This window comes from Chaetura pelagica, unplaced genomic scaffold, assembly GCF_000747805.2.
Source record: "Chaetura pelagica isolate M959 unplaced genomic scaffold, ChaPel_1.0 scaffold222, whole genome shotgun sequence".
Taxonomy (NCBI): domain Eukaryota; kingdom Metazoa; phylum Chordata; class Aves; order Apodiformes; family Apodidae; genus Chaetura; species Chaetura pelagica.
This window is the reverse complement of record NW_009952711.1, coordinates 4655799-4668045: the sequence shown is the minus strand read 5'-3', so window position 1 is coordinate 4668045 and position 12247 is coordinate 4655799. Positions and strand designations below refer to the sequence as shown.

Sequence of the window (12247 nt, the reverse complement as noted above, 5' to 3'; positions counted from 1 at the left end):
TTACTGTGAGAGTGACAGAGCCCTGGAACAGGCTGCCCAGGGAGGTTGTGGAGTCTCCTTCACTGGAGACATTCAAAACCCACCTGGATGCGTTCCTGTGTGATGTACTCTAGGTGACCCTGCTCTGGCAGGGGGGGGTGGACTAGATGATCTTTTGAGGTCCCTGCCAACCCCTAGGATTCTATGATTCTATGATTCTAATGGTGTTTCATTGTAGCTGTTCTTCCAGTCTATTATTAGGAAAGTGTCAACTAGTGCCATAAACCCAAGAAATGCTAGAGATCAATATATTTAGTTCATTGAAAGAAATTGGAGCATTCAAATATGAAGAGTTAAAATGGGAAAAGCCAGTAAGTTAAAAACGTGAACATTAACACCAAAATAGAGAGTGAACAGAGGTATTAACACAAAATGATTGTTTATTTGTGGTTTTTTTTGTTTCCATTCCCTTCAAACTCTCAAACTTAATTTTCCTATAAGCACTTTGAGTGCAGCAAACTAATAAATCAAGGATTGATTAGACTTTGAAGAATGCTGAAGTGTGTGTGTGTATATATTCATACACACCAATAATTACTGACTGTGAATACTAATTAACAAGAAAATTTTACATTAAACTGGTAAGACAAAAACTACTTACCACGATCCATTCTGCAATATTTTCATACAGCTTGGGATTGAAAATTGCTTTCTTCAATCTTGCTAGAGGCCCATCTGCATCCACCAGCCGACACCTCATGAACACATCACAGTAGCCTTTGAAGTCATTACAAGGAGATCCAGGCTGCAAAGTAATAGTTTTACGACCAAAGTGTTTCTGCCACTGGTTAGAGCCTGTACTTGCACAAGTAGATGGGTCCACTGAAAAGTGAATACAATTTGATTAATCCAACAGTTATTATATTAAAAATATATGTGCATCAATACCTTGGTGTTCAATTATTCAAAATGCTTTTGAAAAATGTCAAGTTTCTATTAATCTTTAAAAATCAAAATATATTATTTTCTACCAGATACATCTATCTGAAACCAAACTGCTCTCAAGTTAACAACTAAAATATAAACACCGTGAGGAGATTCCTCAGACACCTATGGCTATCTTCACATTTAAAATCCAGACAAATCTTACTTTTCCTCATGCAGCAGACATGACACAATTCTCTGTCATCCTTGCCATCTGAACTAGCACAGGTGCATTCCTCCAAGCCATGCTTCTCACAGATAGAGCCAGCACATTGCTGTTTAAGACACAAGCATGAGAACAGGAAAATCAATTTCACTTTGAAGTACTCTGACATTAGGAAAGATATTAATTTTTAATAGCTGAAAGCACCATTGTAGGGCTAACGATGTTTATCAATAAAAATAATAGCTTGAATTTCTTCTAAAGTTTATATACAGAAACATTTACAGTTATTTGATTGCATTGTTTAGGCTCATTTGATACTTTTTTAGAGGCGATTTGCTCTATTTTATTTTTGAACACCATGTCCCCTTTTAGGGCCTCAGAATACCCTGACTCACAGTACTGCAATTCACACTGAAACAAAATTACTCAAAATCTTGGTTAGGAAATTATGTAAAAAGCACATCTTCAGAAATATTTTCAGATAATAATAAAAATGAATGGCTTCAAAGAAATAAATTTAAAAGAATTTAGTGTATTTATAATCTGGTTTCAAAATCAATTAACTACATAAAGACAGTTCCTCTATCTTTAAGATGACTCTAAATTAGCTGAAAAACGACTACAAGCAGTATAATTTGATAAAAAACCTGGACTGTGGAAAACAGACCTACAGCAATCCAAGCTACAGCTCTTTAAGATTGTGACTTCTGCTTCCAAGTGAACATAGATCAATTTATATGAGATTTCCCATCAATATTTCATAGCAACTGCCATGAACTGTTTAGCCCAGGAAGCTTACGGCAGTTCAGAGTAATTCTGTATGCTTGCACCTCTGTGTTACATGCACATGGAGGATGAACTATAAATTTTCATTAAATCAAATTCAACAAGTTTCTAAGGCAAAAAAATTACTTGACCAAGAATGAAGAAAAATTAAAAAGATGGAACTAGGAGATAAAACATTCATATTCCTGATTGTTAAAAAAAGTATTAAATAGGACCTTCTCAAATAGCAAAGCTCCTTTGATATTTGTTACCTGCTTCTCAATGTTTGGTGTACCTTCAGAGTTATTTTGATTGAAACCAATAAATCAAACATTTTGACTGAAAAAGAGCTTAATCTTACATCCACTCTTCTCCATCAAGTGTGGAAACCACATCGCTTCATAGCACAGTGTCTTGCAATACACAGCTGCAGTTGCACATGACTGTAAAAAAAACAACCATACCCCATTTAGGCAAACTTGCGTGTGCCTGTTGCAATCGGTGAAGTTTGGCTTCGGTTCGGACGCTGGGCAGAGAGCACTGATCCCGTTACACATCCCTTCCTTGGCACAGTCAGAATCATTTCGACACTTGTCAGTCTTCAGTTTGAAATTACACTGTGCAGTACAGCAGGGGCCTTGACTAGGGCTAGAAATCAACAGAAAACATGGATTTAAAGGAAAGGCACAAATTACTCCAGAAGAAACATTACTCCTGAAACGTACTCAAAGGCACAAAATATTTCTGATTTGTGCTAAGTAAAATGTGAACTGAAAGCGACTTCCTCTGTCCCCTAAGATAATAAAGTTATGCACTGAATTTAGATTCCTTACTCATTGCAGTAACTAACTGAACTATTTCCATCATATTAGAAAAACAGCACAAACACAAGAGCATTTCAAAGTTTGTCTATACAACAAATTCCATTAGCAAGTTGGCAAAATTAATTCACAAGCAACTGCATAGTTTGGTAGTAACAGTTTCAATGTAATAAATAAGTCAAGATTTATCTGTCACCAATTAACGTGTGTGATGTTTGTTTTTTCCTACTTTCAGCTGCTATTCCACTTACATTGTTTAAATAAACAAGAAAAGGGAACACAGGTCAGATTTTATACCTTATACTTTCTATAAAGAGAAAGAAAAACTCACATCTTTCATGTGAAAAAATCCACTAAAGTTTTCAGATGAGGTAAAAATTTAATGTGTCTTCAGTCATGAAGCTAAAAGATAGAAGTTGACTTACTTCACCCTAAGTCTTACCATCTTTAAAAGTTTATCTTATAAATCACTGCATACACACCATTGCCAAGATACAAGGTGACTTAAAAACATAGTTTAATTTCATTTATAAAACATGCATTAAAAAAAAATAAATCAGTCAACTATATCCTTCAGTTATCCTTCAGCAAGGCAATGATGTAGAAGTGGCACTAGGATAGAATCCAATTTCATAATACCCTCCATTATGGCAATAATACTTTCCTGTACTTATTGTAAAAACAGCATCCTGGTGTTTTTCTGAATCATCCTGGTTTTTGCAAGACCCCTGCACACACAACACATTTCTGCTAAAGATGGCAGAATTTCAACATGTTTGTCTGCACTGAGTATTGTATATTAGCAATGATACAATCCAGTGTCCTATTATGTGAGAACATGCTAGGGAACAGCCAAGGGAAAGTCAGCAACAATTAGCTCCAAGGATAATTGTGCTTATGAACTTCTCACTCACTGTATAAGGCATTTTAAACAAAATAAATATTTTAGGAATAATGCAAGTAAAGAGAATCAGATTCTAAAATACTAATTATACTGAGAAATAAGGTTCAAAAATTAAAGTGTACTGAAATAGATATGCACAATACCTGCAGTATTTGCCTGGTTTTAACTTGCATTTTCTATCTTCTGGTTGGTTTGCATCATAACAGCATTCATCTTTGCACTGGTCACTGTATCCACAATCACACTCTTCCCCTTGTTCAACCAGACCATTGCCACAGATGGGTTGACCAGACTCTGAAAAATGCCAGTATATTTATGTACAAAGCAGTACAAAGAATATGCAAACAAACTTCTAAATGTTGACACTGAATTGCAACAGCATCCAGCTAATAGTGACTGAAAATGCACTGTCAGAATGGACTTCACACTAGTGCTTAAGTCAACATGCATTATTTAATCATACCTACACGTCATAGAATTGTAAGCCTCTGAGTAAAAGGTTTCTGCTAGTAACAGAGGGAGTTTCTTGTGTGGACAGGAAATCAACAGTGATAAGAGGAAGTGTCACAGTTTAGTGCTGGGCTGGAAATTAAACTAATGAGCAAAAAAGTAAAAAATCAGTAAAAAGAAAATTGGCTTTGTTCTGGCTCAGACCAGCACAGAAAGTTTTCTGCTAAGCTAAAATGGAGCAGCACTCCTCACCTTTTAAGAGTCTGAAGACCTGTCCTCCTTACCTCTTATCCTTTCTGAAAATAGTCTAGCCCTGTTTCTTTACTCCCACCCACCAAGCATTTTTAAGGACAGACATGAGCCCTCCTCTTGGCCCCCTCTGAGCCTTCTCTTCTCCAGACTAAACAGTCTCAGCTCTTGCAGCCTCTCCTCGTATGTCAGATGCTCCAATCCCTTAATAATCTGTGGTCTCCTGTAGGACTCATTCCAGTATGTCCATGTCTTTCTTGCACTGGGGAGCCTAAACCTTGAGGCAGTACTCGAGACCTCAAATTCAATTCTTTACTTACAGAATCTTTCAATACACTAAAAAAAATTAAATAAATTAGTAAGGTAAATCAAGAAGTAAAATAAAAATTAATAAAATCAATCTCTAATTAAGCATAATAGTAATAGCTTAGCCATTCTTCTTTCAGGATGACTAAATAAATACCTACCAACAAAACAATTATTTCTCTTTTTCTCAAGAACTTGGCTGATATTTCGAATGCTACAGATAGAGAACTTGTTGTTGTTAAGTTTGTCCCCAGATGTAGCTCTTGCATACATTATATAATTGCCATTTTCTTTCTGTCCCAAGTTCTTGGACTCTCCTGGAGTGCACTCCATTCCAGAATCATGCTGCAAAACAAATACTTTAAAACTATTTCTACAAAGACAGATCTTCCAATGTCATTATAATTTTATACATGTGCAAAAACCCCCTGACTTGGTAACCTTAACACAGTGAGAATAAAAGTTTCAAAAAATCAAACCACAGAATTTCAGAATCACAGAAAGTTATGGATTGGAAGGGACCTTGAAAGATCATCTAGTCCAACCCCCCTGCCAGAGCAGATCCCCTAGAGTAGGTCACACAGGAATCTATCCAGGCCATAAAAGGGGCTTAATTCAGCAGCCTGGTTTTTGTTCACATATGCACATGCAGTCATCATGCTATTTTTCTGGTTTACAAGATGTAAAAACTCCATTTGCAAATCAGGCACTTCAAAATGGCTGGAAGAGTTAACAGATCAATAGGAATACTCACAGGGGAACCAAAGTTATGCCCAACCTCGTGAGCAAAAGTGATGTGAGAAACCTTGGGAGGAACATGAGAGCCATAGTTCTGAACAGTGATGATTCCAGTGTTCAAAGACTTCTTCTTGCCATCAGAATAGAGTTTGCTCTTTTCACATATTCCACCAGAGCTCCCTGCATTTAGACAAAAGTACAACAGTAATTTAAGAAATGCAGCACTGTCACTTTCATAGTGACATTTAGAGCAAGAAACAGCTTTTCTCCTCAGTGGATGCTTACAGACCAAGAGTTCTTATGTGTACTGAATATTAACCCAACTTTGAAAGTAGATTAGATTTATCCCCACTAATGCTCTCAGCACTGAATGGATCCATTCACACAAGAAGTTAGCTGTTTTAGAATAGCTATTAAGTAAGAGCTATTTTGGGCTTTCACTGCTCAGACAAGCCACAATTTCATCATACCTGTAGTACAAGACAAGCAGGGTGCAATGCCCAACACAGGTAGTGTCAACCTATATTCCATTTGGATTTCATTAAGTAAAGAAAATGCACAGTAAAATCACAGGACATCCTCTCTCACAGCAACAGGATCTATATAAAATGCCTAAGACTTACTAACAAAGATATATAGCTAAAGTGACTTGTTTTTTTCACTGTACAACCTAAAGCTGAAAGTGGTCTTGATGTGTGGGTTAATCAGACCCATTTTTAGAAGGTCAACAATCAAGTGCTTTGCATTGTTGGAAGAAGTCTCAAAATTGTGACTTTAATTTCACCAAGTCTTTCCTTAACTTCGGTTTCTATGGAGGCATTATCCATGCTCTAAAATTCAGCTATTCTATTGCTAACATAAATGGTGTTTAAAAAAACCTCTAGAGAAAGTTTCCTTGCTTTCTGAAGTTCAGTTAAGTACCTGATTTAATGCACACAATATGTGTGTTAAGGATGAAAATGTCTTAAAGCAACTTACATATTTCCCAATTAAATTTAGTTTTGGAAGCAACATTTATGGAATGTACACTCCAGTTCATCCTAGGCTTGCTCAGTCTATACACTCAACTCAACATCACAGACCCAGTTCCTTATTTACACAGGCCACCTTCTGCCATGGTCATTGAAATTATACCACACATATCCCTCTTACATACTTAGTACACTCATGGGTCCACTGAATACTCTAGCAACACTTGAGCATTTTAATCTCCTAAAATCAAAATCTGTCAAACCACTAAAGTTTTCCATATGGCTCCAGTACTCTACAACCAACATATGCTTCAGAGGAAAGTATAGCAGTAAACAAAGTAAGGTTATAATGTAGAGCTACATCTCAAAAATGATTGTTTCTTCCACAATTACTTGAATTCTGTTAAAGCTCTTGATAATGTTCACAAAAGTATCCAGTCTCTTGCAAAGTCTCCTAGAACCTGCCTGATTCCTTACTATAGAGAAATCACTTGAGGGAATAAACAATGGAAGATGATTCCTTCTGAATTTCTGATTTTTATTTATGTGAAAGTTTCCACAATTTGGAATTTGTGCTGAACTATAAGAATTTGTATTTACTCAAGAACTAACAACTTTAAAATATGTTACTTAGAAAAATAATATAACCTATAAAACTAATCCATCCAGGACATCCTTTATACTTGCAGTACTTCATACCCAATACATACTACATACTTCAGACCCAAAATACACAACCAGATTGAAACTCATGAGAAGCAGTTCAAGAAGAGTCACACAACAGTCTCTTGCAGAACAAGATCTTACTGATTTTACTTGATTTAAAAAAAAATTGCTTCCAATACTACTTAGAAAACCTAAGGATTCTACATTGCGGTTCTACTACAAAATTCAAACTGCACAGTTTGAATCAGAAAGACAGCAAGACTAATTCAAGTGACACACGAGATGCTGTTTACATTAAAAAAAAAACCAAACACAACACAAAAAGAAAGCCAGAATTGTGAAAAGTTGGTGATGAGATTTTTGTCTATTTGCTGTCAATTTAAATGACACAATTTCCATCTTTCTTCCTTGTACCTACCTACGCTACTTTATCTCATAAGGATGCAGGTTTGGATATAAATACCTGAAGGGGCTCCAACCCAAGCCAGACCAAGGACTCCATCATCAAAATCACGGTCTGTAAACACATAGGCCAAGCAATAATCATCATGATTCTGTTCTGAGTTCAGTTCCAGAAACTTTTCCACACCAATGTTAGGAAATCTGAAGGGATTGGAAGAGTCCTTCTCATCTACAGTTGTGTTAATCTAAAAGTAAATTGAAACAAACTGTCAGACATGATTAATTTCCACTTGACTACTTGTAAACACCACCTAAGAGGCTTACTGTTTGCAACACCCTGTTATGTTAAATAAAGATGTTGCTAAAGATACACAAGCCTTGACAAATTACCACCCCAATATTTGGAAAACCAAGTTTTGTAATAAATAGAAAATTGTAACTGTGTAGTAAACCTCAACTCTTTGATTTCTTTCTTTTTACTTTCCTTCAGTAACCAGAAGCTTATATTCATCCTCATAAATCATCACTTTTAGAAGAAACTCTCAATCTGGACAGCTTTTATTTTAGCACTGAAGTTCTTGGAGAGTGTTACAGCTTATTCACCTCAACACTCCTAAAACACAATAATTGATTCCTATAAAAACTATAAAAACTGACTACAGCTTGGAACAGAAACACTGGGGATTTTGAAAATAAACGCTAAAACCAACCGAACAAATGGGCTAGGGAACCATTTACTACAGAGGCACTTGTGCGACAAAATTTCATACACAACATAAATGGTTGCAAGTGAACAGCAATAGGAGTTCTGAAAATACAGCCTCAAGCAGTATGAGTGCAGCTAAAAGCATTGCCAGTGCAACTTACCCTTATTCGTTTCACCATGAAGCTGATGTTACGGATTCCTGAGAAATCTGTTGACTGGTAAATGGTGTCAATCGCTTTAACATGGCTGGATATCTGTCACAAATTAAAGGATCTGCAGCTTAAAGATCTATGCACTGGGCTATAGCTAATCTTAAACAGCAACACCTGTAAGGTCTGTACTTTTCCAGAAAAAGATATTGTGTCTTATGAACTCTAACAGGGCTTTTTAATCAAACGCTAATGGGAAATACTGGAAATAAATCTAGTACCTGCATTGCCACCATGCCAGGTAACAGCAAAGTATTTTGCTATTTTCTTTCCTTTTTTTCTATCAACTATTCAGGTACTTGTTTGTGATACTATTCATTGCTACAATAAGAGAACACTGTAGTTAGAACTGTAGTCAAAGCATCATATTTTAATTTTTTTTGACAAAAAAATTATTTGTTGCAGCATTATTCTTTCACTACTGGTAGAAAAAAAATGGGATCATTTACCTTTTCCATGAGCACATGGAAATAACACATTGAAAACTGGATTTTGAAGGTGACTTCAGAACTTTGGAAAATGTTACTCAAATTGTATGTGTATAACACTACAGGACCAGTTCTTATTGTCATTAGCTCACAGTGTTTTGAACTAAAATTTCAAATGGAAGTCTATGCAAGCGTTAATAGAGGCTTGGCAGGCTGTCAACAGAACAGAACTCGTGAGGAAGTCGTATTTTTCTGAGTAGGAACTGAGAAAAGTCAGACTGCAAGTTTTACTCAGAGGTGGTCAGAACTGCAGCTGCCCTTAGTAACTACAGGAAGCAAAAGTGCCCAGGACTTCTGCCACAGGCACTTTTTAGTGAAATAAAAAAAGCTGTTTCAATAATGTCAAGATCACTGTGACAAATTAAAGAAGACATTCTAAAGTAGCCATAACAGACACAATTAAATTACATTAAATTTATCAGAAATACACAAATAAAGCGAAAGGAGTTTAAAACAAAGGAATTGGAAATACCTGTGCAATTACAGCTTCCCTTGTTCCATAATGCTTGTAGAACAGATGATCAGTCTGAATATACAGCTGACATGTATTTTTTTCAGCCTGAGTGGCACGCTTTTTTCTTAAAAGCTGTGGACCATTGTTCTTAGGCTCTTCAAAAGGTTTCTACATATACACAGGAAAGACATTATTTTTGTAGATCTACATGTTGCACTAGATGACCTAAAAATAGCAACAGATTTTTCTAAACATACTCCTACTAATACAAACAGATTTTCATTATTTTTTTTTAACCCACAAAGTTTTTGGAATCTTGAATTAAACCAAGTATGTTATAGCCAGTTCTCAAGTATGCCTATTTTTAATGATAACTCAGGCAAACACTTCTGTGCATTTTAATTTTATATTACAAAAAGGAGCCAATGTGAAATCGATGTTTTCATTAATGTGATCTTTGAAATTTTTCTTTTTTTCATCATCCTTTTCTAAAAGGAAAGTTCATGGCATAGAGAAAAAGAGTGCTGTGGGACTTAAATGCACCTTCTCTATCAGTTTGTTTCACACTGTGATTACCTTAGCCAGCTGTCTCAGCCAATAGAAATACTTAAACACTTCAGCATGGAACAAATGGTACAATAAACACCAAGTTAAAATAATGCTTATTAGTCAGAGCAGTATCTGCTAACACATTTGCCTTATGGTGTTCACTGGTTGATAACCCACTCTCTCCAGAAAGTTTTACAAGTGAATTTTTGGGAAAGCATGTAATTCCTGCCAACACAGAATTGTGTCACACTCATGATAATTTCTGGAGTCACAACGCAAATAAAGTTGCTGATGCCATTTAACAAGCCATATTGTGTAGTTTTGTTGGTGTAGACTTAACTGACACCAGAGAATTATGCCAAAAATGGAAAAAGTTTAGAACACAGCTATCACTAAGAGAAACCTGTTGGAAAGTGTTGGAAAAAAAAGCAACAAAACCCCTCAAAATTTCATGACAAGTGGTACAAACCTGTAGGCAAACAACTTGCAGGACTGAATAAGGTACAAGTCCCTTCCATAGACCCTCCTCCTCCTGCAGGTGACCTGTAAGCCCTTCAATCTTTCAATAGCACTAGTAAGTCCCTCCTGCTCACAACATGGAGAGATAATGCTTGACCACAAGTAAAAGCAACAACATATAAGGAATAGGAAGTTACGACACCAATTTCTAATCAAAATCCACTAGCCTGTGTTGTACCTCTGGTGTTGGTTCTTCTATACCCGTCATCTGGTACCTCTGCATCCTTTCAAATACGGAATGATCTGCACAACCTCCTTGTGGTCCATATTTATGTGGATATTCTAAAAAGAGGAAGGCCAGGCTGAGTTTTCAAATTCCAAGAACAAGTGCAAAAATATGGCTGTACCACTGCAATTTACTCTGTTTGTGTCCAATATTGCTGATGTGGTTGAGGGAAACATTATTTCATTCAACATTTATGCAACTGCCTTTTTTTCATTAAACATGGCTACTAAGACACATTCTTAGTTTTACAAACAGAGCAAAACTGACAATTGCTTCTTAACATTGTTTTCTTATAGATAGCTAAAGAAAATAGGAGCCAACACATAAGAATGAGATCATTTACACATCTGTACCTACTTGTTTGAACTAACAGCAGCCTTAAAAAATGAACTCAGTTGAAAGTGATGAGAGATCAGGTATACTAAAGAATGCTTGAATAAGAGAAAGGGATTTTTTTTTTTTACTGTGCTTGGTAAACTAACATGAACAAACCTTGCTAACATTCTTAGAGGATTCTCTTTTATTAATCCTCCATGTACTTTTGGAAAATATTTTTAAAAATACACTAAAAATAGAATTAGAATATATTTATCATTTATAGAGCATAAGAGCTGGCACATAAATACATACAATGTGATGTCCGCATTATATGCACTTCAGGGAATTTTACCCTGGAATAGCTCTAGTCTGGTTCTGTAGAGTCAAAGCCTGCCAGAAGTCAGACCACAGTAGATGCAATCTTGGAGATTTGAAGTTCTAAACTTCATATTTCAATCATTAAAAGTTAGGGGAAAATAAAACAGCAAACAGGAATAAAAAAACCTCATATCCTTGGCATACAGCTAAAGTTGAATTCTAAAAAAATCAAACCATGTAATATGCATTTATGCTCCAAAATACACAAAGACTGGATTCTGTGGACCCACTGATAAGCTTAAAAGGACTGGTCAGGAAATAAAAGGAGACTTTCAACTTTCATTCCTCTCAATCATACATATTACAATTAATGTTACAGGTCATGCTTAAAACTAGTTGTTTTTTTTTAAAAAAACAGTTAATGAGAAATGAGGCTAATTTAAACATAGTTAACAGGATTTTTTTCAAACTGGGTCCTTTTCCAGTTAAAAAATATTTTACTGCAACCGTAAACTTCCCTTAGTGGGGAAGAATCAGATTGAATAAACATACTTCTTGGCAAAGGGAGTTTCAGTCTAAGAGTAAATGCAAGATTATAGTTTGGTGTAAGCAGTTATTAATTATCTCTCTAGGAAATTTCTTTTATCTACTGTAATGGTATCCAGTATTGTATTTCAAAATGTATTTCCAGTATGAATTTTAAAGAATCTGCTCACATACAACAACATCTCATTGTCCTTTATGCCTACTCCATTTTGACTGCTGTTTGCAAATATCAGCAAAATCTTTATATTGTGTGGGAGGTAATTTGTTTGGATTCTAACAACGTTGCTTCTTTAAATCAAAAGCAACAAACATTTTGAGAGGTAAGTACAATGAATGTGCAGTACTTAGGTTTGTTTTTTTTTAAATCCTAGACTTCTGAAAAACTCGTATTTCGTGTTCACTACTTTATAGAAATTTTAATTACTGTTATTAGAAACTTTTAAGCTTATTCAATGATTTTCTACATGTTAGTTTCCCATGTTTCAATTTCTAACACCACACATTTCTGAACCG

At 35.5% G+C, this 12247-nt stretch overlaps 1 protein-coding gene across 1 annotated transcript in view; it reads right to left on the bottom strand.

The window, feature by feature from the left end:
- The window catches only part of ADAM10 (ADAM metallopeptidase domain 10), a 43916-nt gene that overhangs the window by 3910 nt on the left and 27759 nt on the right, over positions 1-12247 (bottom strand). Inside the window, exons 6-15 of the mRNA XM_009994533.1 lie at positions 10505-10608; positions 9277-9426; positions 8269-8361; positions 7463-7646; positions 5379-5542; positions 4786-4969; positions 3763-3913; positions 2359-2542; positions 1130-1238; positions 641-861 (exon numbers count right to left, since the gene is read on the bottom strand). Of these exons, the coding sequence (XP_009992835.1) occupies positions 641-861; positions 1130-1238; positions 2359-2542; positions 3763-3913; positions 4786-4969; positions 5379-5542; positions 7463-7646; positions 8269-8361; positions 9277-9426; positions 10505-10608 (1544 nt within the window). The remainder of the gene's footprint in view (positions 1-640; positions 862-1129; positions 1239-2358; positions 2543-3762; positions 3914-4785; positions 4970-5378; positions 5543-7462; positions 7647-8268; positions 8362-9276; positions 9427-10504; positions 10609-12247) is intronic.